This window comes from Diospyros lotus, chromosome 10 (genome assembly GCF_014633365.1).
Source record: "Diospyros lotus cultivar Yz01 chromosome 10, ASM1463336v1, whole genome shotgun sequence".
Taxonomy (NCBI): Eukaryota; Viridiplantae; Streptophyta; class Magnoliopsida; order Ericales; family Ebenaceae; genus Diospyros; species Diospyros lotus.
The window spans coordinates 1355685-1383548 of NC_068347.1; the positions used below are offsets into that span (position 1 = coordinate 1355685).

At 35.9% G+C, this 27864-nt stretch overlaps 2 protein-coding genes across 2 annotated transcripts; one reads left to right on the forward strand and one right to left on the reverse strand.

The window, feature by feature from the left end:
- Nucleotides 1-3104: 3104 nt before the first annotated feature.
- LOC127811593 (uncharacterized) lies at nucleotides 3105-22741 on the forward strand. Its single transcript, XM_052351594.1, has 8 exons — nucleotides 3105-3449; nucleotides 3992-4104; nucleotides 9446-9495; nucleotides 11841-12074; nucleotides 12211-12363; nucleotides 14928-15023; nucleotides 15116-15136; nucleotides 22208-22741. Exons 1-8 carry the CDS (start codon nucleotides 3157-3159, stop codon nucleotides 22373-22375), a joined length of 1128 nt encoding a protein of 375 aa, XP_052207554.1. The 5' UTR covers nucleotides 3105-3156; the 3' UTR covers nucleotides 22376-22741.
- A 686-nt stretch (nucleotides 22742-23427) lies between these two features.
- LOC127811594 (senescence-specific cysteine protease SAG39-like) lies at nucleotides 23428-24593 on the reverse strand. The gene is made up of 2 exons (XM_052351596.1): nucleotides 24127-24593; nucleotides 23428-24020 (listed from the first exon to the last, which is right to left on the reverse strand). Exons 1-2 carry the CDS (start codon nucleotides 24575-24577, stop codon nucleotides 23428-23430), a joined length of 1044 nt encoding a protein of 347 aa, XP_052207556.1. The 5' UTR covers nucleotides 24578-24593.
- Nucleotides 24594-27864: the final 3271 nt, after the last annotated feature.

A 27864-nucleotide genomic window follows, 5' to 3' on the forward strand; every position in this document is an offset into this window, starting at 1 on the left:
ACCGGCCATTTAGGCGGTGAATAATAAAGTAATAATAAATAGCATAAGAATTTAAAAGAAGAAAGGAAGGAAGTAAGATCACAAGAGAGAATACTAAAGAAAGGGGGAAAGAACAAGAACAATTCTCAAAGAGAGAATTATAAGGAAACAACTAAACTTTGATTCAAGAATAATAATCACACTTACAAATGCAATCAAGTGAGCTATTTATAGGCCACAAGATGCAATACAAACCACACAATTTCAATTATTCAATTAGACATAATTATATCTAATGGGCACTCACACACTTAAAGTTAAATGGATTTTAGCTATAATACACACCTAATATTAAATGGATTTTAGCTAAAATACATACCTAATAAAGCACTCATAAAGTTAAATGGATTTTAGCTATAATATCCACCTAATAGTTAAATGGATTTTAGCTAAAAAACACACCTAATAAAGCTCTCACATAAAAAATAAAAATAGATTTCTATAAATTGGTTTTTAATCTTCATTAGGATTAAAAATAATCCTTGGGCCTTCTCCAAATAATATTTTCCATGGGTTGCTCAAATTGGGCCTTAATTCTTCATGGGCTTGAATTCTTCATGGACTTTAATTTTTCATGGGTTTGATTTCTTCATGGACTTGATTTCTCCATGGCTTTGATTTCTTCATGGACTTGAATTCTTCATGGACTTTAAGTCTTCATGGGCTTGAATTCTTCATGCCTAAAAAAAAATAAAAATAATTTAATGTTATTAATAAATTATATATTATATATATGTATTACACATGGCACATATATATTAGATTATATTATATATATATTACATGCATGCATATAATGATATATATGTATTATATATAATTTTATATATTATTATTATTTACTTTAGAACTTCATTTCATTCATCTTTCAATTTAAATTTACATATAACCATAAAATATATATTAATATCTAATTTAAACCATATTTAAGATCGAAAGAAGGGTATAATTATAACAAAATTTTTACAAAATTAACCACTAATCATCAGGTTTGACATCATTCCCAAGAAATAGGGGCAATACAATACTCCATAGGCACACAACAAATAAAATCTCAACGAGTCTCATATTTAATTTAAATTAATTCAAACCAATAAAATCCTCAATTCGTATAATTAATGCACGGAACTGAATCAAATTAAGGAGAGACATAGAATTCATAATACGGAAGAGGCTCACAAAGGAAGTAAGGAGCTTGCCTTCGGTTAGCGGATTTCAGTGTTTTTACGTCCACACGCCATTAAATTAATACACGCTGCAAAATAATATAACTTCCCAAAGTTAACGAAATCGCACATAACAATAAATTCTAACCATATAGAATCATTAATACATATTTCTCTACTTACCTGGCTAATTAAAGCTCAATTAAACCTTGATTAAACCCCTAATTTCTCCCAAATTTTCCCTCTTCGTGCACCTTCTTCTTCCCTTTAATTTTGCTCATTGAAACTGCTCACGTTCTACTCGATTTCATCCCAAGTTAAGGCTTTAAAATGAGAGAAAAGTGGGCATCTCAGCGCATGCTGTGTGGCAGTTGTTGGGTGCCCACCTCCTTACCCCAAAACGACATCGTTTTGGGGCCAGGCTGCTGATTTAAAAATCAGCATTTCTCCCAGCACGCACGCCTACAGCAGGATTCAAACTCGCATCCTCGTCCCTGCCTCCATGCGCGATTGCCACTTGATCCACTCACCACCTTGTTAATAATATGAACTACATTAAATTTAAAGAGACTTCCCAAACAGGTTTCAGTAATTACACCTGCATCCATTAATTTCCAGAAATTACCATAAACACCCTACTTAATAATAACACTTAAACCCCAATTCTTCCAAATAATTTTTCTTGATTTTTCAAATTAAAATTATTTAATATTAATTAAAATAAAGTAAATTACAATTAACTGGTCATTACACAAATGGACTAAGTCTGAACCCTATAGAGATCGAGGAAATTGAAGAGATAAGAGATGTGTCCAAATAAGATTCTAGATCAAATGAGCCAATTGGTCTGTTGAACTCTCCTGACCATGAAAACAACCATTGTTGTGCTCCTGCCATATGTAATAGACCATATCTTGGAAAACGAGCTAGTTTGCCACCCCATTTTCCTAAGGCCCAAGTCACACTACGATCCCATTGACTCCAAGCCCATCCAAAACTAGCCCGTCTATGAAAGAAGAAGACAATCCACTTCAAATAAGGGCACTCAAAAAAAAGGTGACTATACATCTTTGAAGCAACTTGACATAGAAAACACCGATTTTGAGAACCACAAACCTATCTAGTTCAAATCAAACTCATTTTACACTAAATTTACGTTTACTTTCTTTATATTTCTTTATAGGCTTTTAGTCGTGTTTCCATTACCATGGCATCTAGGACTATTGCTAAAGCAACCTATTTTGATCTAGCATAACCACAACACATTTATTTATTTTTAGAGTAAGTTGCCCTAAACACTTTATGCTGCGTTCTTTTTATTGTTTTCAGGTCATTTTTAGTTTTTAGTTTTCTAAAATAATAAAAAAATATTTATTTTGTTATTTTCAAAAATATATTTTTATTAAAAAGAGTTAATTTTATCATTTAATAATTAAATTTATTGAACAAAATAAATTTAATTACTCTACTGGATGTATTTTGGAGGGAGATGCCAAACATGAACCAAAGTCCACTCTTAAATAGAGTGGAGAGACAACTCCAAACTGCATTTTACATCAAATATGTCAACTAAAACTTCGCATACACATATCCATAAAAGCACATATTATTACACTCACACCATAAAAAATAAATCAACTCTTGAAGTACTAAGCGATGAACAACCTCTCTCACGAACGCTTGCCTTTCCATCTTACCTTTCTATCTTTCCATGTTGTTCGTTATGTAAAATACAAAAAACTTAAAGATATTTTTAAATTCTAAAACTCTATATAAAAATGAACCAAAGGGGTTAGGGCATATTCTATCTTTAGTGCATCCACGTGTACAAGTACTATTGGTCATATGAAGATTCGCGCGGATATGACGTGGCGATAAAGAACCCGCAAATTGAAATCACAGTTACCAGTCGCCACTTTCTCCCCTGCCCGTCTTCCCGTCCTTTTCTCGCATGGCGTTCTCTGTCCACGCGAAGCTGAGCAGCCTCGCCGTCGTCTCCACCGCCGCATCACTGACCGGAAACGGCGGTGGCCGCGTGGTCCACGGCGAAGGGAGGAAGAGCGTGGTCGTTCGCTCGGCCGAGGTCTCGACCAGCGGCGGAGGAACGACGTCGTTTGAAGAAGGTCATCTGGAACGCCCTAGGTGGACCGGAGAAACCCCTCTCTCGCGTCTCGTCGGAGCTCTCATTGCCTTCAAACCTCTCTACTCCGTCCTCAAGCTCGGCGCTAGACAAGTCCTCATCAGGTCGCCTCCCATCTTTTCTCTGTGGAATTCTTACCAAATCCAATGTGTTCCAAATCCTTTTCCCTGCCATTTAAACCTATTCTTAATCTGCACACGAAGGTTTCAGCCATTTTCTACAATGTTGAGATTGTGATAGTGGTTGAAAATTTGAAATTAGGACTGTCATTTTTATATTTCATTGTCATTTTATAAAATCTTGAAGTGATCTTTTCAAAGCATGACTTTAAAATGGTAAAGTAAGAAAAGTAAAGTACACAGAAATTTTAGTTACAAAAGGAAATTCATCAATGGAATTTATAGATCAAGAATGCCACTGCTATGAAATTTCTCAAAGAATGACATTTAGAAAGTTGAAGCTAACTCAATTTGAGGGAAAGAAGTTGTTCTTTTAATGCATGGTTTGGGAAGAGAATTTAGACAAATATCTCTGCGTCATGTACATTATTTGGCAGTGGAAGGTAGTGTCTTTTTCAGTTCATTTTTGAGAGGCAAAAAGTGGCTCTAAGAATATATATTGGGGGCTGTGGTGATGAATTGAACAGTACGGCAGAGAAAACAAATATACCATGGCGAGAGATGACGAGGAACATTCTAGAATCAGAGGTTTACAAAGAGATGGACAGCATTCTGAACCCATTGATTGTGTACCCTGACTGTAATTTCTCAATCCCACTCTTTTTCATGTTTCTTTAGTATGCTGCTGTGTTTTGAAAATTTATGTGAAGTTAGAATTCCCAGTCTAATGGAAGGTTTCAAAAAACTCCAATGATCTTCCATAGAAACTTAAACAAGGGAAGAGGAAAATTTATATTCATTTAGTTAAATTATATGAACTTGATTGCATTTTGAAAAGGCTGATGTGAAAAGAGTGATGTTACACAGACATATAATTTGTGTGTAAAGCTTATCCCAAATATGGTTTCTAGTGATGTTTTCATTTCAAACAAAAACATGTGTTATTATTGCTTCTAATTAGAAAAACATCAATACCACTTTTGAGTTTTCTAAATAGAAGTTTTGTAAGAATAGTATTTTCTATTTGAAAATTACTTTGTTGAACCTGGCAATCTTCTTCATTTTCTTCAGTAACTAAAAACACTTTCTTTTATCATTAGAAAAGGATGGTAAATGGTTTGGTTTTGTTTGAGTGGTTGATGTTAAATTAACACCATCAAAAACAACAAAGAACTCGAAGCCTCCCACTAGGTGTGTTCTACATGAATTCTAGCTCACGAATAATTTTCATTCATGATTATATTTTTTTAAAGCCATTGTAGCTCATGTCATGCTTAAAATTTTTCTCAAAGTTTTGTTTGGTCTTCCTCTATATCTTTTGTTACAAGCTTCTTCCATTTCATCCACTCTCCTTATGGGTATATCTATTTGTATTCTTCTCATATTTCTAAACCATCTCAGTAGTGTCTTGAGTATCTTCTATTAAAAGGCGTCATTTCAACTTTATTATGGATAATCTCATCTATAATTCTGTATTTTCTTATATGGCCATATATTCATCATAACTCTAGTGGCCCACTCCCGGATAGTCCCGCTAGCATAGGATATCTGAAAGGAGGTCATCGCAAGAATGATATAGAACAATAACATATAACACCACATTACAATCCTTAGATAAATTTAGCGGAAGCCAACATAAAGGTTTTCAACATCTTGGCACCATGGCCTACACAAAATGAAATATAAGGGCACTAACAAATTTTACAACATAAAATTTTCTCACACATGCCCTCTTCGCACACACTAACATGGATGATCTAATCTGAGAGATCTCTGTACACCTCTAACCCTAGGTTCTAGTCCCACTAGACTCGCTCTCAACCACTGCTTTACCTTTACCTGAAATGACACGAGAGTACAACAAGGTGAGCCACAAGGCTTAGCAAGTATATTTATAAAACATGGAGATATAGAATCAAAGGCATGGATAATCAAAATAGAGTAAACAACAACCCTATGAGAAGATATCAGTATAACACAACTCATAAGTTTTCCATTTACGTCAATTTCCCATGCTATGATTATTATACATATCATGTAAGTCATTCCCATGCTTATGCACATGCACCAATAGTAAGGAATTTTTCACATAATTCCCAAGGCTCCCACAACCAATATATATCTATGTATCATAAAAATACATCAACAAGCAATAATAATTTGAGCCTTGCTTACCGGGTTGATGGCCATCTCACCCGCGTCAAGCACTCATAGGATATCATTTTCTCACCCACGGACATAGCCGTCGTGCAAAATAATAGGTGCGCAAATCAGTATAATCATGCATCACATATGCATATCCCAATTTCATATCAATCCTCAATGATTAAGAAAAATCTCAAATCATGCTTATCATGCACAATTACATAAATTAAGGTGTGCACTATCTCATGATCACATGGTAAATCTCAATACATTTATTTACTCATACTTATAGAAATGCCCAACCAATATTTATGGTATATTTTTACCTCAACAACAACCCCAAGAAAACAAAATTTATACATGCAAGAAACACCAAATCTTGCAAGTCTCTAGACCTTAATCAATAAATGTCATTCCTTAAGAAATGTAGGGTGACACAAAACCCTATTTAGATTTTTAGCAACGTTCATCAAGAAAACCAATTAATACTGTAAGATTTAACGAAATAAGGAGAATAAAACCCTTTTATCCAAAAATGAGGGTTATCAAGAATAATTCAAAAATGGAAGGAAATAGACAAAATCAAAATTTTAAACATAGGAAGGATAGACTACATAGGAAGAATTGAATAACAACATTTTTCAGAAATTTTCAGATTTCAAGCATATTTTCAAAAATCCGATTCGGGCTCAATATTTGGTCAAATACCACAAACGATATATCAAATCAAATCCTAATGAGTCTAGTTTCTGGAACAACAACTAGATTTGAAATCGGAAATAACCACAAGGAGATATTCCACAAGAACCGAAACAAGGCAGAATTCATAACAGTAATTTACAGAATTCTAGATAGAATTCGACAAGGTTGTTATGAGTTCAAATCATAACCAAAAATTTCAAATCTTATACCAAATCGAAGCCTATGATGTCTAGTTTATAGAAAAATAAACGGATCACAATTCGGATATTAACCACAGAGCGTCATACCCCAAAAACCGAAGCAAGAACAGATTATCCAAAAACAGAGCAGAAAATTTCCAGATTCTGGGCAAGAATTAGCAAGGCTACTGTAGGCTCAAAACGCAGCCAAAAATTCTAAAAAAATTACCAAACGAAGTTATCGAGTCTAGTTTACATAGAAACAAACGGATATTGAATCGAATATAACTACAGAGAGTTATACCCTAAAGAGTACAACAAGGTCAGTTTACTCGAAAGCAGTAAAATTTCCAGATCTTAGCAAGGATTTACAAGGCTATCACGGGCTCAAATCTTATTCAAAAAATTCAATTCTTGTGTTTAAAATGAAGCTTAAGATGTCTAGTTTACAACCCAACAAACGGATCTCAATTTGGATATAAAAACAAGGAGTTATAGGCCAAAGAACATAGCATGGTCAGTGAATCCGAAAATAAGAATTTAAGAGCAACAACTTAAAAATGAAGGAAACAAGCCTTCTAAGATGGAAACAAGGTTGAAGAACTTGCATTAAAAGATAAACAAGAGAAGAAGAACTTACACAATCATAAGGAGAAGAAGAAGAAGATATTGCATAGGAAACAAGAAGGAAGAGAACTTGCCTTAGATGGTTGCAAATCCAAAGAGATGAAGACACCCCTTAAAATTTGAAATTCTCCACTTGAAGCTCCAATGAAGAAGAAGAAAAAGAGAAGGAGATGAAAGAAAGAAAGAAAGAAGAAGAAGAAGAAGAAGACAATTGGGAGAGGGAGAAGGGAGCAAGAAAGTAAGAAGGAAGAAAAGGAGGGGAAAATGGGGGAGACTTGTCTCCCAACTCCCTCCAACTATCTCCCTTTTGGTTTTCCCTAATTTGCCCCTCATATTAACACACACAATTTAAATATCTCTTACCCCTTTTGGTCATTTTGCCATTTTCTTAATCTTTTTTCTTTTTAATTAAGATACCATTCTCTATGCCCATGGCCCAAGCCCAAGTCAAAATATATGGCCCAATCCAACTAAGGCCCAATGGACTTTTCTTGAGATTTGGATTCAACCCAATTAATTTACACTTAAAATTTAAATATTTATCAATGGCCTAATTCAAATAAGGCCCAAACCCATTTAGCCCACAACTTTGAGGCTTTTCCACACACTTCATTTATACTCACAAAGACATTGATCCACCTACATTTATCTTCCCACAAAAATATTATTTTTATTAATTTGCCCCATTACCAATGCATATAATATTTTTAACAATTAATTAATAAAGGCAACAACTCTAATGTGCAAACTAAAATACCCATAACACCTAGACCCACTAACGGGTCGTTACAATAACATCCTCATTTCAATTATGCTTACATTTTTCATATGTTAGTTTTAATTGTCCAATATTATGTACCACACAATGAATTGGTCTTTAAAGCTGTTTAAGTTCTCTAGTGGGCTGTACCCAAGTTCTCTAAACTCCCTTCTTCTCTAAAACTCCACGCAAAACTTCTCTAGAGATTGTCATAGCTCTTATCAAGTTTATTGTTTATATGTAATTCCTTTAGTTTCTCTCTAGATTTTTCCATTAGACAGCTTAGGCTTTGCTTGGTGGAGATTTAGTAATTGGATGGAATGAAAATGAGTGAAATGGAATGTAAAATTTTTTCTCCTTGTTTGGGAGAGTAAGGAATGGAAAGTAGTGGAAAATATTTCTCCTTGCATAGGAGTGCAATGGAAATTGATGGAATGGAAGGATATTAATCATCTAACGACCATCATTTAGGGAAAATATAAGAGTGTGATAAAGTCAAGGGCAAATATGAACTTTTAAAAAACTATTTTAATGTTGTCAAAACACAAAAGTTAGTTTTTAATCTGTTTCCATTCCATCCATTCTCCCCCAATCTTGGGAGAGACAAAAAGTATGCCTTTGGGTGGAAACACTTTCCATCTGTTTCCATTCCATTCTATTACTAATGCTAGTGTTTTTCCATCCATTTCAATTCCATTCCATTTCTAATGCATCTCTCAAATGATGAAAACCCTCTTCCGTTCATTTCCATTCATCCAATTCCATTCCATCTCTCTATCCTAAATGCACTATTAGGAAGTAGATAGTTTTCATTTTTGAGCTACTACGTACGAAACCAAATTGCTTTTCTGTGACCTTGGTTTCTCTTTTTAACCTTTGCTCATTCAGTCTAGCAAGAGTTTCATAGTATGAATAGAATAAATAACGCACAATTTCTCTTTTATTTTATGTCTCTTTTATGTCTCTTTTATGTCTCTCTTCTATTTTACATTTTCAAACTTTCTAATAAAAACATGTATCTAAACAAATTTTCCCACTCTCAAATGTATTCTTATGTCAAAAGATATATGAAATGATTATCTGGATCTCATGGAAACAATTCATCATTTTGGAATGCTTCATAATATTTCAGTGAGTTTTTGGCATGCTTCATAATTTTTCATTGAGTTTGGCATGCTTCATAGTAAACTTTTGTGTTCTCTCAGGAAACAGAAATCTTGCAGCCAGTTTTGTGGAAACAAAATGATGCAAGCAAAAGAAACTAAAGCGACCCCCCTCCCCTCTTTTCAGTATTTGAACTTGTTTCTAAGGGATATAAAAAAACAAAGCTATTTTATTTTTTCTTTGTGTTTTAATTTTCAAATAGAACAAAATAATATACTAAATAAAAGAAAAGGGAGATTACTACATAGATGCTTGAAAATGGAGCAAAACAAGGATAGGGAAGATAATATCAGGAAGTTCTGAAATCTATTGACAGTTTCATGTGGTTGCTGATTATTTCTCATGCTGCATTATTCTATTATGAGATATACTGATTAATGATATTTTTACTGCCTCGTGAACAGATTATCTCAATCCTTTCCATGCATATGATGAGGGAAACCTCTCTTGGCTGGTACATGCCTACTTCTTTCTAAAACTGGATAAATGATTATTTATTGACTGTTTTTGTGGTAGCAAAATTATGTGTATGTATTCTATTGTCTTTTCTCATCTGTGTTTGCTCCATATTTGATGTCAATGTATGAGTAACTTAGAGCTTACAGCATAGTTTTTATCATTGCCGTATAAACTTTGATCAACTATTTATGAGTTATTCACAGTACCATTTCAGATTAGTTTGAGTTTGTAACAATATTCTTTTGGCTCGTAGTCTTTGCTGGTAAGGGGAATAGTTCTAAGGGTTGACCTCACCATTTAAAAAACAAAAAATTACTATATTTATCTTTTCTGTTAACATCTTATATTGAGCTTACTGCTTATTGGCTCTGGCAAGTTTGTTGCCAACTGAGAATGTGTCCATCCATGTATGAAATTGTGGATACAAAGGGAATCTAGACTTTTATCATGATAAGAAAACATAGATAATTAATATGCATATAAAATATTGACATCACATCCAACTGAGATTGATCATAATTAAAAGAATAATATAAATTCTGCATATACCTTTTCCAACATGTATGATATCAATCCAACTAGACATGTCTAATGTGCACAATGTTATATCACATCCAACAAATTAACGATATATGTGGCATAACTATATTCAACAATCAATATTCTGAATGATGGTTGTGGAAAATGGAAACAATGGACTAAGAGGTAGTTTAGACAACCATAGATATACCCTTTGAGCTACTTCAATAGTGTCTAAAGCCTTTCTTCATGATCTGTGAACCATATTCATGTTTGGGAAGTAAAGCCTAGAAGTTGGCTTTACAATTAACTGAGCAAGTTGTTGCTTTCGGTTAGGATGAGCCATTCTACGATTGATCAATACTGTTGTATGTACAAATATAAATGATTCACTCTCCTCTGCTAGTAACATGCAAGTACAATACAAACTTTGTAGATGGCACAAATTGGTTGTGGCGTTGCAGAGAAATCATCTCCATTCAATTGTTGAGAAGGCATAAAATCCATCCAGCAATTTGAGTGGGTATTGCTTCTCTCCAATTGTGCAGATGATTTTCTCCATCTATGAGCTTTGTGCTACCAGCAGAAGAACAGAGCGCAATAGTTCTGTGGCTATACATGATGATCCATGGCATGCTTTTATGATGAGACTTGTCTCCCAGATGTAGGGTAACAGTAATTGTGGAATGACCTTATCCTAAACAGACATAACAACTTTAGGGCTTGTATTTATTTTGATAAGCATGTGATAGTACTGGAGCTAAGTCAAAAAACTCCACTTTGACTGACCAAAATGCTGCTTATTGTGCTTTGTCAACAGCTTTGGTTTTTGCCACCATTCCTCCACTAACATCTTTATGAGTTTTGATCATGGAGTATACTTATCATGTATGAGTTTATGTTTACTTTTTGTTGGATTTTGATATATCATGGTAGCTGGATCTCACAAATGTTGGGAAAATGGTATTTATCGTTTGTGGGATCTTATGTGTGTATGAAATGAAATATATGGCTTAGGTGTTACTCCCTTGGGTATTTTGACAAATTTAAGTTTGGTATGATGTCAAAGTGACATATATGTTTACGCACATTTTATGAATTGATGTGTCTTATCTTAATTCTTAGCATTAAAATACATTTTAACCCACCTACCTTGATTCTATAAGTAACATTCTGTATAACCTCCCCCTTCTTTTTTCTATATATGATCCAATATATCTAAACTCATCTTTTATTGGGATAACCTGATCTCCAAATCTCATAATGATATCATTCACACATCTATTTTAGTGAACTTACATTGTATACAAACAGTTTTTGACCTTCTCAACTTAAGACCTACGGATTCTAAGGTGTTTATCTATAATTCAAGTTTCACATTCACTCCTTTTGTCTCATGTCCCCAAGGCAACATTGTTTGCAGATAGCACACACCAAGATACTTTGTCTTGGATGTGCTTTCTGAGTTCATCCATCACAAGAGCAAAGTGATAAGGGCTCAATGCATATTCTTTTTCTGATTCCATTGCAATCGATAAAGCCTTGGTATCTCATCCAGAAGTTCTAGCACACATTTTTCTTGAGATGTCCTAAAGGTAAGATTGGTATAACACTTTAAAAGAAAGGTCTTGTTAGCATGTTTAAGTTGGAGAATGTTAAGGTAAAGTGGATAATGGTTAATTCAAATCTATAATATGACATTTATTATGCAAAATAAATTTTAGGGTTGTTAAGAATAAGGAACTTTATGCGTGAAGAAATTATGTTTGTGAAGATGAATTATGAGTACTTAACCATTCAATTGAACATCTTAACTTTCAGGCTGCAGCAGAAGCAGAGGCTGCAACTATGTCAATGGTGAGACGAGCAATACCTGATGCTTCTTCTCATGATGAAGCAAATCAAATAGTTCGGGGAAACTGGCTCGAGGCAATTGAGAAACATCATGAACAACATTCAAAGAATAAGGTGATCAATGACATTCTTGATGTTGGGTGTTCTGTCGGTGTGAGCACGCGATATCTTGCATCCAAATTTCCTTCTGCTAAAGTCATAGTAAGTACTTGTTTTTAATCTTTCTAGAAGCCACAAAAACAGTATTTCCTGTGTTAGTGCTTGAAACCCTAAGCTTATGATTGTGAAACCTTCTACCTGAAACTCATTTGTGCATGTCTCAAATCTTCTCATACAGGGGCTAGATCTGTCACCTTACTTCCTTGCTGTTGCTCAATTCAAGGAAAAGAAAAGCATCACAAGAAAGAATCCAATCAAGTGGATGCATGCAAATGGTGAAGATACGGGCTTGCCAGCCAAATCTTTTGACCTTGTATCGATTGCTTATGTGGTATGTATTGCCCTCTAATAAATTGTTATGTTTTGCAAAATGGAATCAGTTTCTGAATTGCAATAGTAATGATTTCTCAGTGAGCTATACTGTTACATCATAAGGTAATTTATATAGAAAATAAAATCCTCTTGTTGACATTTGCTTCTTTACAAAGTAAAAACTAAAGCTGTATTGTGGAATTAACAGATCAAAGGGCATAATTTGAACTGAAAGAAAATCTGAATGAATATCTAATTGGGGTTAATTATATTTGTCTGCACTTTTCATAAAGTCCAATTCAGAACCTAGATTTACAGTTGTGGCAGCCAATGGTTTTAGATCTGCTTTCTGACTTTCATGTTTGCCATTTACTCAAGGGCAATAATGTGATTACCAGTGAGTTAATTACACTTAGTATGTCACAGACAGTTTGGGAGACAATTGACAGTGATTCACGAAACCTTGGTTTGCGAAACACTGAAACCAAATGCATCTGCTAATAAAATCCATGAATTTTCAATCATATTTAAGTTTGCATATCCATACTAACTGTTCATGATTTCATAAAGATCACAGTCTATTCATAATAGAAATCTTTTGCCTTATGCAAGACCACTTAACAGTGATCAAATATCATAAATTATCAACAATAACTCAAATGTGAATATCATCCTAAAACCAACTAGAATGAAAGCAATGGGATACCAAGGAGGTTTTGACAAGTGAGGTCTTTGATTGATGGCACTCCATCTCTAATGCATGTGAGGTCCTTGATTAACTGCACTCCATCTCTAAAACATGCCAGGCTCATTTGAAATGATGAAAATTGAGTGATGAGTTCACCTCTAATTGAGTAAGGTCTTTGGCTACTTTGATGTCAAGTTCCATTGTGCTACTCATTTGACGTCTTTACTTTCCTATTTCCGGAAGTCCTATTTTATGCATCCAAGATTTGAAGTTCAAAAGTGTCATCCTTTCCCCACATTACATTCTTAGGTTTTTATGTAAAAATGCTGTCCTTATTACTTATAGAAAATCAATAAATAAATAAATACTATCCAAAATCCCCCCCTTCCCCCCCCCCCCCCAAAAAAAAAGGAAAAAGAAAAAGGAAAAGGAAAAAATTGAAGAAAATATAAAACACATTTTTGTTAATGTTGGAGAAGATAAAAGAGAAAATCTAAGTTATGACCGAGAGGATAAGAGGAGGAGATATTAAAGATAGAGATGAAGGAGAGAACCAGCTGCAAAGATAAGGATATTCCTTAAAATCAGATAAGGAAATCCTAATTTAAATTGATCTTAATCTAAAGGATGATTGTTGTAATCTATACCTAAATATTAGGAGTGTAATCTAGTCCTAAATTTTAGGAGTTTTCTTAGGAAACTCTTTGTATATATTTGCATCCCACGGTTCAATGAATTTTATGGAAGTTATTTCATTCACGAAACTTCCAGTGAGTTTACTCTTCAGTTAATTATTCAAAGATGTATTGAAGTTGTACATGGGCAACCGTGCTTTGTATAATGAAGGGAGAAGTTTATGTATAAACTCTCCAAAATTATTTGGCATTTTAGGTACTTGAATAACCCAAGTGCACAGGTTATTTTGCCACTTTTATCATTGTCAAAGATATTAATAAAAATTTGGTTCTTGTTTATACATTTTCTTACTCATTGGTGTCATCATTTAATCCAAGTAATTGAGCTTCTTCACGCGCAATATATTAGCAAACCTCCTTTCAAATAACAAAAATACTATCTCTAATAGTAAGCAAAATATGGTGTGGTCATTTATTTGAATAAGTGTAACCAGATAAAGGTGACATCTTCCTAGTTACCATCTATATAATTCAATTGTATAAAACACCTTCAGGGTATAGAATCATTTTTTAGTTTGGCATGATTTATATCTTACTTAAAGAAAATAGATAATTAGTAAAGATCCAAATATCAAAAAGTAACCAGAGATCAGCCATTCATTAAGATACACGTTGTCATTTTATTAATCTCTACTCTCATTTTTAAAAGAAAAATGGATTGTTACTGTATTTGTTGAATTGTTAACCACCATTAAATCTAAAAGTTTAAGCCTTGTGGATAGGGGGTTAACTTTATCTTTTATATTTCGATTTTTCTTCTCAACACTCCCTCCTCCCATGTGGCCAGCCTTCACTGTATAATTGGTCCAAAGACATGCAACAATTTATATACTGGGTTAGTGGTGAGCTTTGAACTTTGATACCATCTTGAATTGTTAACTATCATTTGATCTAAAAGTTTAAGCTGATAGACAGATACTATTTTTACTTTCAACAGTGTTGAGATGTACAGAATTTGGAAATCCATGTCAACAAATTTTAGAACTTCACATTGATTTAGGGCCTGGTTTTCCAAGGGAAGACTTGAAAGTTGAAAGATCATCCTTAATATGAAAATCCATTGGCACACTGTCAGACATCAAAATTGCTAGATGGTAGCATTATTCAGAAAGAGGATTAGCCTTATGCAAGCTTTTTTCAAGAACTGGGAAAATATTGACAATGTGTTTTGAGAAGAACTAATAGAACATATCTGCACAGCTTCATGAATGTCCCACAACAGCAATTGTCAATTTGGTGAAGGAAGCATTCAGGTTGCTCCGACCTGGAGGAACTTTTGCCATGACAGACAATTCAGTAAGTGGCATGACTAACTTGAATATGTAATAGTGAATTTTTGTTATGCTACTAAAGCCAATCATATCTAACTCCGTTGTTCCCTTCTGCAGCCAAAGTCGAAGATTCTTCAGGTATGGTTGTACTTGCTTCCCCTTCCCATCAAGATTTTGTTGCCAAATATCAGGAAGACAAATATTGTTGAAAGATTTTTAGCATTGTCTCCCCCATGGAATCTATTGATTGAAAACAATTAAGCCTTCTAAAGATGGCATATGGTTAATAAATTTTTTTGAGTCTCAGATTCATAAAGGAACCTAGCTATTGGTTTGCTTACCAATAAACTGAGGATACAAAATCACTATTCTAACACAAATCAACCAGATGTGTAAATTCAATTTTCTTTTGCTTTTCTTCTTTGACACTAAACAGAGTAATATTCAGAAAACACGCCCATGATGCTGTTGCATGTGTATATGTGATTGTCTAGAATAGCACTAGATCACAGCCCAAACATCAACATACATCTCTTTCTTCTATATTTATTTCATACCCATTGGTAGTGCTTGTGGGTAGAGAAGGAAATGGTGATAAGTGTAAAGTTATCTTGGATTTTTCCACGACATATCAGCTCATCATAGAAAACATTAGGTATAAGAAATGGGAGGAACATGCAATCACATATAAAAATAGTTTAATCAACTACCAAAACAAACTACTATCTTATGAGACAAGAGAAACACTTTTGTTGTAAGAATTGTAAAGTTATACCAAGAGAATATCTAACCATTCAACAAAGACTTACGGTCATTGACATCCATATAAAAAATGAAGGAGAAAAAAATTATAAAAAAAGATGTAACATCTTTCATCGAGCGATAGGAAGGATCGGAACAACTTACCCTGATGGGCTTACGCGAATTTCCCAGGAGGTCACCCATCCTTGAGCTTCCCTAGCTCAAGCACGCTTAACCCGGGAGTTTTTTGCCTACATTCAGCCCAAAAGATGTCCAGCTAGTGTTATTTCCTTCCTTACTTATACTCGATATGTATTACCCTTCTCTGGACTCTTGGGGTATTACATTCTTCCTCCTTTGAGCACATAGCGTCCTCGTCATGTGACTTTACAACTGGTTCCAGATCTTCTCCACTTTGGTGGTTGCCAATCTAGAAGCCTGTTAGAAGCCGCTCCTTGTGCAGGCTCTCGAGTCCTGGCGCCACTCCCCGTCCTCATTGGACCGCCTTCACCAAGGGTCGGCTTTGATACCACCTATAACATCCTGCATCGAGCGATACGAAGAACCGGAACAACTTACCCTGATGGGCCTACGCGAATTTCCTAGGGGGTCACCCATCCTTGAGCTTCCCTAGCTCAAGCACGCTTAACTCGGGAGTTCTTTGCCTACATTCAGCCCAAAAAGTATCCAGTTGGTGATATTTCCTTCCTTACTTATTCTCGATATATACTACCATTCTCTGAACTCTTGGAGTATTACAAAAGAAGTCCAAGAATTAGATGTTGGTATCTAAAAGGTGAAAAATAAGTTATTTTCAAGAAAGAAGTGTGTGGAAGAAGAGATTGGACAATAGGAGATGCTAACTAAATGTGAATTTAAATGGCTATTGCTATCTGAAATAAGATAAAAATAGTTCTAGGAGAGTAAATGGAAAAATCTGAAGTAAAAAAATATTCTTAGTGGTGGAATGAAGAGGTACAAGAAAAAACCAAAATTAAGAGAGCTTGCTATAAGACTTTACATAAATACTGTAATGAAGAAAACCTAAAGATATATATATATATATATATATATATTGGCAAAAATTAAACCAAAGAAGGCAATTAGTGAAGCAAAGTCAAATGCTTATGAAAACTTATGCCAACGAGTTAAACACGGTAGATGGGAAAAGAGATATATATAAACTAAGGCAAGAGAAACAAAAACAAGGGATTTAAGCTAAGTAAAATGCATAAAAGACAAAAACAAAAAAGTACTAGTGAATGAAGGGCAATCAAAAGGAAAGAAGGGACAAGTATTTCTTGAAATTATTCAATGAAGGTGGAGAAACATGTGGAGGTGATACTGAGATTTTTCCAGTAACAATTAGATTACACCAAGGATCTGAATTAAACTCTTTATCTCTTTCAACCAAGTAATGGATGAACTCACTAAACATATTTAAGCAAATGTGCCTTGTTGTATACCACTTGCAAATGACATTGTCTTAGTTGATGAAACAAAAGAAGACATCATCACTACTAAACTCAAGATATGGATGAACACTTCATAATTTTGAGGTTTTAAGTTAAGAAAATTGAAAATTGAATATATATAAAAATACAAGTATTGATGTTATAGTAATACTTGAGGATCAGGACATCTCAAGAAAAGATCAATTCATATATTGTGGAGCAATCCAAAAAGATGGAGAGATTAATGAGGATGTTCCTGAATTAAGGAAAGACTTAAAATGGAAAAGTGCATCCTACGTTTTATGTCACAAGATGCTAAAACTAAAAAGAAAATTTTATATAGCACTATATGAATAGCTGTGTTTTATGGCATGGGATGCTAAGTAGTAAAGCACCAGCATATACAAAATATGAGCATAATAGAGATGAGGATGTGATTATGGATGTGTGGCCACGCAAGAAAGCAGTGTTATTACAAGCACACTTAAGCAAGCTTAAAGTGCCAATAAAGCATGAAGCTCATTTTAGTGTTTTTTCTTGTCAAAGCAAAGCGCAGTTGAAGTGTTAAAAGCGCAAGGCTTGTTTAAGTGAACTTATTTTGTTTATTTTTATTCTTACCATTTTACGTAAAAAAAAATAGAGTTCTTATTGTGTACCATTACATCAAAACACACCCATGTATTATATTATCTTAGAGTGTTGTGGAAGAGAACGATTCAATATTTGGTCATGGTTCTTTGACATGGGATGTTGCTGCTAATATACCTAGAGTTGTAGAGTCTAGATTTAATATTAGAAACAGAGGAGGCAATGCAACAACTGGAACACCAGCCAGTGGTCTTCCCTCCTGCATCAACACTGCCCTTATCCCATTTTCACAAGCATCCGTCTCCACCATAAATGATTTAGAAAAGTCTGGAAGGGCTAGTACTGGAGCCTTTGTCAGAGTGCTTCTAAGTGTTAAGAAGGTTGCCTCTACCCGGGGGTTCCACTAGAAGTTGATCTCCTTGAGGAGCTCCGTAAGGGGTTTACTAATGAGGCCATAATTTTGTATGAACTTTCTATAATAACTGGTTAGGTCAAGGAATCCCCTTAACTCCCTCACCAACTGTGGTCTAGGCCACTCCACCATAGGTGTGACCTTACTATGATCAATCTTCACCCCTTCCCCATAAATAATGTGGTCCAAGTATTCCACCTCCTTTTCAGCAAAAATGCACTTTGATAGCTTAAGATACAATTTATTAGAACTCAAGACCTCAAAGGTAGTTTGAAGATGGGTTAGGTGTTGATCATAATTTTGGCTATATACAAGGGTGTCATCAAAGAAAACTAAGATGAATTTCCTTAGGTAAGGTTGAAAGACTTTGTTCATTAAGGTCTGAAAGGTTGCTGGGGCATTTGTGAGCCCAAAAAGCATTACCACAAATTCATACAGCCCCTGATGTGTATGAAAGGCTGTCTTAGGTATATTAGATGGTGTCATCTAGATTTGGGGATAGCCAGATCTTAGGTCTAGCCTTAAGAAGATTTGGGCCCCAGATAATTCATCTAATAGGTCATCAATAAAGGGTATAGGGAAGTTGTTTTTGATGGTGTTGGAATTGAGTTGACAGTAGTCAACACAAAACCTTCAGGTTCCATCTTTCTTTTTCACAAATAAACAGGGGATGCAAATAGGCTTTGGCTAGGTCATATGATAGGTAGAGAACATGTTAGCCACTTGTTTTTCGATCTCAGCCTTTTGTATGGGAGAGTATCTATAGGCTCTCATGTTCACTAGGGTAGAATAGGGTTCGAGGAATATGGAATGGTCTAGGGCCCTTTGAGGTGGTAAGGTATGAGGTTCAACGAATAGGTCCTGAAATCCTTGTGAAAGTAAGTTTAAGCTATTAGGAAGTGATACCTTAGTGGAGGATTGGAACATGGCCAAGCTGCCCCTTGTTTGATAATCCTCCTCTGCCTCCCTGAGTTCTGATCCACCCCGTTCCAAGGCGTGAGTGGAATACATTTGGGCTATATGTCCACCCTTACTCTACATCCACCTCTGTAATTTCCTTCCCTTGATCAGCTTGCATTCCCCTTGCTCCATAATGCCCATGAGAGTGAGGTTTGTGTCTCCCACTCCCCTCCCCCCCCCCCCCCCGCGCTGAAGCTTCTCTAGTAACTAATACATGCCTAAGTGATCGAGCAGAGTACTGGTCCATGACCACGATCAAGAGTAGTCCCCCAGCCAAGGGTTGGCTTTGATACCATGTGAGAAGTCAGAGGTAGAACTCCAACCTGAAAAGCCAGCTTAACAGGTGGAGGGATCCTCCTCTTTATATATAGCCCAGGTATCCCTTATTGAGGCGATGTGGGATTCTCACACACTTTAATGATCTTACCGGTTGGTCTCCCTTTCAAGGCATGAAAAGAGATTTCTCCTCCTCCTTGATCTGTCTCCTCTTCCAAGATGTGGTCTGTCATCTCTTGTTTCTCCTCCTCCTCCACCAATTCGACAGCCTTGTCTTCTTCTTCCCCTTCCATGTTCAATAGTTGACTCTTGCACTAATGCCTAGGGCTATACTTCTCCCCACAATAGTAGCACAACCCCAACAATCGTCTTTGCTCCATAGTTGTAGACCTGATAGGGGGAGGGTTAACCTTAGGTACACCTGAAGCCACTCCAACCACTAAGGCTCTAGTATTCCCTTCTACAGGAGAATTGTGGGGTGGAATTGGCCTTGTTGTGACTCTGTTCTTTCTAAAGATAGCCTTCAGCGTTAACTCTTGCAATATAGCATTTTTTGCCGCTTGCCTAACCGTAGTAGGCATCATCATTTTCAACATAGATCTTAATTCATCCTTAAGGCCACTAATGAAGCTAGATACAAAATATTGATCGATAAGGGTTGCTTGAGCATTCCACATTAATGCTCCTAACTTCTCAAACTTCTCTTGGTATTCTGTTACTGACCCCTCCTTCTTGAGTTTGTTAAACTCCTTTATCACATCTACCATATTCCTTTCCCTAAAATGCTTTACACAACTCTTCTGCAAAGTCAATCCATCTAGCATCCATTCCCCATGATCTATACCATCCCTAGAACCAGGCATCAGCCATATCATTTAGATAGGCTATTGCAAGGTTGATCCGCTGATTTTCAGCTATATTGTAGAACTGAAAGAACCTCTCGCACCTTTGGATCCACCATCGGGTCTTGGATCCTTCAAATAAAGGTATCTCCAATCTCGACATAGGGCCCTGATTAGATCTAGGAGAATTAAATTCCCTTACCTGATTTGTTGTCTCCTCATATAATGAATTCCCCGCTTCTGCTACTCCTTGGGGTGTGGGAAGGATTCCTTGTCCGGCTATACCGACCTCAGGAACTGATCAAGGAGGGAATTTTGGAGGTAACCAGAATTGAGGTAGAGCGGACAGCATGCTGATCTCACTGCTAATCCGCTGTCTAAATTGGTCTAACGTCTCCCTGTGTCAATTCCCTTTGAACTCCGTCTCTAGACGTCGCCATATCCTCCCTCAATTCATCCCAGATTGCTCACACCTCTTCCCTGCTATGAGATACTGCTTCCTGAGTTTGGGACATTCCAAACTCCGTCGCCTCCATGTGATTCTCTAATTGTTTTAGTATGGTGCCTTCCACCATTCGATTTACCTTCGACTTCAACACCACTTCACACACCTCCTACGTCGGAATTACAGCCGAGGATGACCGGCTCTGATACCAAATGTCAAGTCTCTCAGTTGAGACTTGAATTGATAATGAATTAGAAGAATCGAGATATAGAAAGAGAGGGGAGAGTTTTGGAGGGAATGAGAGAGAGAGAGAGAGAGAGAGAGAGAGAGAGAGAGAGAAGAGAATTCAAGAGGGAAAGAGTTTCTCATTAAACGTGATAACTCCCGTCCTCCAACAACTGGCCTTATATAGGCTCTTCCCACTGGTTCACATCACAACTGCGGGGAAGCTTCTTGCTACACAAGTGGCCATGTGGCTACGGTTATTACAAGGAAAAATTTCAAAATTGCCCTTGGGGTCATAACATGCATCTCATATGATTTACTAGTGGAAGTCTGCTCTGTGTTGATTCTAGGGCGCAAGCAAGCAATTGTTTCCCTTTTATTTGTCAAAGGCACCCATCCTTTTAAATGTCACTGATGTTAGATGAACATATCAGCCCCATACCTGTGGTTTGTCCTCTCATGTCAATACCTCTCCAACTTGTATTTCTTGTCAGTTCTGCTACATGCAGTCATATCAGTCATCAATCACGTGTACTCTTTATTCTCATCCTAAGTAAAAGAATAAATATGAAACAATATGTTGCAAAAAGTAAAACAAGTTATATGTCTTGGGCATAATGTTCATTCTTAGTCCATTTCTTTTTCGCATCAACAAACTTAAATGGATCAAAATTGTCAGTGTTCAATACAAAATAGTATGTATTTTTAGATAGCCGTTAGGTTTGATGGGTGACATAAACCAAAAATATGTTTTATATCTTTCATGAAAAGGTTATATAATGGAATTAACACAACAACGTGACATGCAAATATCCTGAGTTTTTTTTTTTTTTTCTTCTCTACTTCTTGATATTAGGCTTGAGAGCAAGACTTTGTAGCAATGCCGAGATTGCTCCTCTGTGACTACAAAGTCTCATGTTCAAGCTGTGAGAATAGCTTCTTTGCATGAGAGAGAGGGGGGTGGGGAGAAGGGGCAAGCCGTGTACAATATATATATATATATATATATTGTTCAAACAAAAAGTGAATTCTATGAGTTGTTTCTGTTGATTTTCTTCTTTTTTACCAGCTTACCTGAACTAAAGTGTAGACTTCGGTTTCTCCCTCATCATTAACTTTTCCTTTGTTCTCTATTCTTTTTCTCTTTATCAAAACCAAGAACCCAATAGAGCCAACCGTTCAGGGAATATTTGTATGGTTCGGATCAAATTTACCAATATGACTGTCAATGGACTTGAAAGTTCTCTTGGGGATTTTGCCTTACAGGAATTATCTCCAGTACTTTTTACATTGATGAAGAGCACCGAGCCATTTCTAGATGAATACTACCTCCTTGATCTGGAACAGACAATGAGAGAAGCTGGCTTTGTGAAGATACAAACTGTTCTTACAGACCCAAGACACAGGACAGTGACTGGGACAGTTCCTTACTAGTAATGTACAAACAGTTCATACTGACCCAAGACACGGGACAGTGACCGGGACAGTTCTAGCTGCAAGGTGTGCAAAGCAAAATGAAGATGTCATCTTCTCACGCTCCTTTAACCAACCAGTAAAAAAGGTCAGGGTAATGGTTATTTGATTCAGATTATTGGTTACTGTATAGTTTTGTGTATGCTTGTACTAAAAACTTTGTCCTGCCACATGCTACAACTTGTAATCCTTGCTCAGCTGCATCTTGAGGCACAGCTATGTGTGTTAAGGTATATTAGTAGAGAAATTTTGTAGAATAAAATGAAATTTGACTGCCTTAATTGGCCACCAGTAATATATCATCAAACTCAGCATTTTTGCCCCAAATGCTTACAATGCCCAGCGTGGAGATTTTTACGCTAACTGTTGGCTACCTAACGAATCCCTCCTCTATTATTTGGGTTTGAGACTGACTATGATACGTAATAATACTTTTACCCCTGTAAATGTTTAGAAGATTACTCAACCCATAGACAAAAACCAGTATAATGGAGTTTTTCAAGAAGTCACATTTTTGTTCAAAACTTCTTGTTTTAGGCTTAATCATTGCAGAATGGTAAATTTTGAAACCAAGAGTGAGAAATTGCAGAGTTTAAGATTGAAAAACATGTAGAAATTAACACAATTCCATAATTAATGTATATGGATTGGGTTATTAGTTAATCTCTGCGCCAATTTGAAGGGTTTAACTGTAGTTTGATTTGCAAAATCCAAAGTTTGTTTCTTTCTCACACAACATTAGTTTGTTCCACTAAGTAGTGCTAAAATCCAAAGTTTAGGGAGCACAGAAGAGGATAGTGAGAAAAAGCCAGTAGAAAATACACATTAATGTTGAGCACATTAAAATTATGAATGAGGTGCACAATTAATTCATTTTACATTGATCCAGTAGAGGAATAGACACGTATATATAAACAACCAAGAGCTGAGGAAAAGCATAAATTAAACAACCAGCAGCCATACGCATACACATAATTATTTTACACCTCAGTTGCTTGGGGGTTGGGCATTAATCATGCAGTGGGGTATGAGGCCTGCATAGCAATGCCACAAAGGCCTTCTTTGGCGGCAATGTCTCTCTGCATCCTTATGTACCCTTCTTCTCCCCATGATGTGCCCCATGAGTTCTTCACAAGCCAATACTTAGTCCCATCCCCGTCGGTACCATAGCCAACGGCGGTGACGCCGTGGTCTAGCTCAGTCCCACACTCTCCCGTAAAGACTCCACTCGAGTAGAATTGGAAGTCAGAGCCCCCAGCATCGATGGCGACCGAGACTGGCTGATTAGCAACGGCCTTCTGAAGGGCACTCTCACTGTTTGCAGGCACGTCTTCGTACCCACTTATCTTGGCTGCGTGGTTTCCGGCTTTGTTCTTGTTGCAAGTGCCGTCTGTACCCTGGTACGGATAGTTTGCTTCAGTTGTGAGTCCTTTGTTTTGTTTGATGAACTTAAAGGCATCATCCATGAGGCCACCATTGCAGCCCTGATCTTCGCCTGAAGTGTCACAGTCGACAAGCTCTTGCTCGGACAGGGAGATGAGCTTGCCGGTTGTTAGCTGGTTATTTCCTTCCATGGCTGCCACAGCTGAAAACGCCCAACAACATCCTATATGTATATATATACAGGTGTATGTTGTTGGGATGTGGTTAGGAGATAAGCAACAAGCAAATCCTTGTGGTTAGAAGAATATCAATGATATATGCATGCTTACCACACTGGCCTTGGTCCTTGATCGCGGTTACTGCTCCTTTCTTCCTCCAGTCCACGGTGGCTGGAACTGCAGTCACGTTTTGGTATCTGAAAGACGGCGCAACAGTGGAACAGACATGGCTCTTGAACCTGTTTCGCAATTTGAACTCGTCATTCGTAAGATCTGCAAATTGATTCACTCCTAACTTGTACCCACTTTGGGCTGCCTTGTTAAACGACTCGATGCGTTCCACATTGGCCTTGAATATCCTGTAACGTTTCGCCTTCTCAGCAGCATCCTTGTACTCCCGCCCATACCGAGCCATCCACTGCTCGTGTCTCAGATGGTACATGGCTTCCTCCTCCTCCTGCTGCTGAAGCGAGCGAGAAGCTGCCTGGGTGGCCAACGTTGCCCAAATGAACAACAAACCCAGGCAGATGATGCTGCACTTGCTGGGGCTTTGGGAACCCATTGCTTAACTATTAATTAGGAGGTGAACTGAACTGATCTCATCTTTGCCATTGTGTTGTTTGCATTTATATAGCTAGAGAGATTGTAAAGTGTATATGATTGGGATATGTTTTAAATACTTTGTGATCACTGCGTGCCTTAGTGAAATGCTATGTATGACTTGGACTACCCTATAATTTGCATACAATGTTCATATATAGAGTTGAAGGTTCCATAGTCGGAATGTCCCATGAAACTTGGAAGTGAAAGCTGCCTTTGAGATCGATCAATGCCACGGAAAGTTGACTGCAACTCATCTCTTGTATTTTAGTAGTGATTGATGATGTCATTATCTAATCATTTTGTATTAAAAATATTGAGAAGCTGATGGCATCGATTAAGTGCCTGATCAAATGTTGTGATTTGACCCTTCCAATTGGCTGCTTCACTTGTCTCTTCGCAATGCTCTGCTAACTATATATATTATTTAGATATAAATTGGGAGGGAGTGAATCTCAATCGCAATATGAATATTGTTTCTAATAATTATTATGTAACGAAATAATGGCTTTCTTCATCAGTCCCTCCATCCCTCCCACCGTGATCGACATCGGCGCCACACTCTCCTGTGAAGACTCCACTCCAGTCAAAGCCGCCGGCCGGCGTCAATGTTGACCGAGACGGGCTGATTACCAACGGCCTTCTGAAGGGCACTCTCACGGTTTGCGGGCAGGTCTTCTTCGTACCCACTTATCTTGGCTGCGTGGTTTCCTGCTTTGTTCTCGTTGCAACTTGCAACTGCCGTCGGTTTCCAACCATTGGAATATTATATTGTATATTTGTATTGATGTCACACACAGCCCAATGCATCAATACACAACTATTATTTTTAATATAGAAATTAAATATCTAAATAATATTTGGTAATAATTATAACCTTCTTCCATGATGCAATTATGAGAAGGCTCGGGGTGCCCTATATTTTTATTTATGTATTTTTTCACATTTTAATTTCCTATTTTTTTAAAATATACCTTTTTCCATTTTCATTTTGTATTTGTATTGTATTAATTTTCTATTTCTATTTTTATGCAACTTAGGAAGAGAATTCAAATTTTTGTACAAAATGTATGCATATAAGTTTATATATACTTATTTGTTATGCAAATGAGTAGGCATGCCACCTAAATGATGTGACAAAATGAGTAGGCACGACACTCTTTCGATGTTTCCATGCATCAAAGATTGACAGTATGTATGAGCTTAAGATCTCGAATTTGAGTGTTGCGAGCCTTCATTGCTCTCCAATTAAGTTTGAGATATTGCCCCAATTAAGTTCCAGAGATTGCCCAAAATTATGGGAACTGATTTGCAGTTGTCTAAAAAATTATATCTTCATTGATTGAGTGGATTTTTTTCTTTGTGTTGCCAAATACATTAATATTTTAGAAATTTTCTTTTTTATTTTTAGTTTATATATATATATATAGTGTGTGTGACATATTTTTGGTCAAATCTCTTTTGTCAATTGAGATCTAATTTCCTAGATCAAACCTGCATACAAAACGGATTTATTTCATTAAAGAAATGACACAAAATAATTATAATTAAAGAAGTAGTAGACAACTTGAGATATATTAAGTTTAACTTTACAAAAATTTAGAATGGAACTACTAATAATAAGAGGTTATACACTTAATTGTTATCCCAATGAGTAGTCACGTTGCCTAAATGATACAATAGTAAGTTTCGTTTTTTCTCAATTATCTAAATCTATAATGCACTGAAACGTCTCAAGGGCTCTATTTCGAATGCCAAAAAATGTTTCTAGGTTACTTATGCAATTTCAGAAATATTTTGGAGCAATTTTGTAATATTAAAAAAATATCAGAAATCCATTTTTAATTCCGTCCTTGAAAAGGTTAAAAAATAGAAAAAAATTCTAGTTAGTTCCGTTTTTAACTCAAAATTTTTAAATTTATTGTTTGTTTTTAAGAGTAAGTAAATTTTTAAATTTATTATTTTTATTATGTTTGATTTTTTTAAATATATTGTTTGTTTTTAATTAGTAAGTTATGGTTGATAGATGATAGAACATATGTTTATGTTCGTTTAAATGCATTATGAAATTTATGTTTATTTTTTATTACATAACTATTTTTTATAATTTTTTATATTAAAAATTATATTTACAAAAAAGACCCCTATTTTTTTTTTTTAGCTTTTCTCCCACGTTTTCGTTTCCTACTTTTTCTAAAAATGTCGTTTTCCCATTTCCATTTTCTATCATATTTATTTTCTATTTCCATTTCCATTTTGTATCATATCTAGATATAAAATTGTTAGTTTATTTAGAAAAACCAAGAAAGCACCTAAATTGTTTTATTTTTAAATCCATTATCCTTAATTGCCAAAAAAAATCCATTCATAGGAAATGAAAAAATTGTAACACAAACAACCACCTTCACATACCTTTAAATAGCATCACCACGTCTCAAGCTTTTAATAGAAGTCAGGGCTATTTTTGTCTCATCAAACCAAAGTTTTTCTCACACACGTTCAAGAATAAATAATTTTCTTATTTGGAAATGCGAGGAATCAGCAAAGACAAGGGTCCCACATTTTTGTTTTGTAATGTGTTGGGTTACATGCAATCAACGCGTGTACTCGTTCTCACGTGAAAAAAGTTGGATACAGACGTGCAATTTCACCTTTAGTGGTCATATCACGTGAAAAAAGTTGGATACAGCGGTGCAGTTTCACCTTTAGTGGTGACATGCGTTGAAGAAATAAATTACTAATTAAGTTAGAGACGTGAAGAATGAACTAAGATAGGCCTTCGTGTTTTTGTTCTGCAATGTGTTGGGTTACATGCAACTCGACAAGTGTACTCATTATCACATGAAAAAAGTTGGATACAACGATCTAATTTCACCTTTAGTGGTGACATGCGTTGAAGAAACAAATTATTATTCAAGCTAGAAACGTGAAGAATGAACTAAGATAGGCCTTACACGTTTTTGTTCTGCAATCTGTTGGAGTTGCATGCAGCTCAACACGTCAGCTCATGCTCACATGAAAATTTGTTCATAAAGATATAATTTCAATTTAATATAACTTTAGTAACCCTCTTTTTCCACTGCCACCACACTATAAAAGCCCTTGAAACTTCGACTTAAAGGTATAATTTCATAGCCTACCACCACCACTACATAATTTCACCACCCCTCCTCTTCCCCCTCCTCCAACCACCACCCTGCTATTGTAAAATCCATAGAAACTTCAACCTTCATCATTATCATCACCATA

What these genes read in the sequence shown, in the direction of transcription:
- LOC127811593 (XM_052351594.1), top strand. Translation starts at nt 3,157, where the DNA reads ATGGCGTTCTCTGTCCACGCGAAGCTGAGCAGCCTCGCCGTCGTCTCC. An exon ending in TTCCTTCTGCTAAAGTCATA is followed by an intron (nt 12,075 to 12,210) that starts GTAAGTACTTGT and finishes CTTCTCATACAG; the next exon opens with GGGCTAGATCTGTCACCTTA. An exon ending in TTGTATCGATTGCTTATGTG is followed by an intron (nt 12,364 to 14,927) that starts GTATGTATTGCC and finishes ATATCTGCACAG; the next exon opens with CTTCATGAATGTCCCACAAC.
- LOC127811594 (XM_052351596.1), bottom strand. Translation starts at nt 24,577, where the DNA reads ATGGGTTCCCAAAGCCCCAGCAAGTGCAGCATCATCTGCCTGGGTTTG. An exon ending in CAAGGACCAAGGCCAGTGTG is followed by an intron (nt 24,021 to 24,126) that starts GTAAGCATGCAT and finishes ATATACATATAG; the next exon opens with GATGTTGTTGGGCGTTTTCA.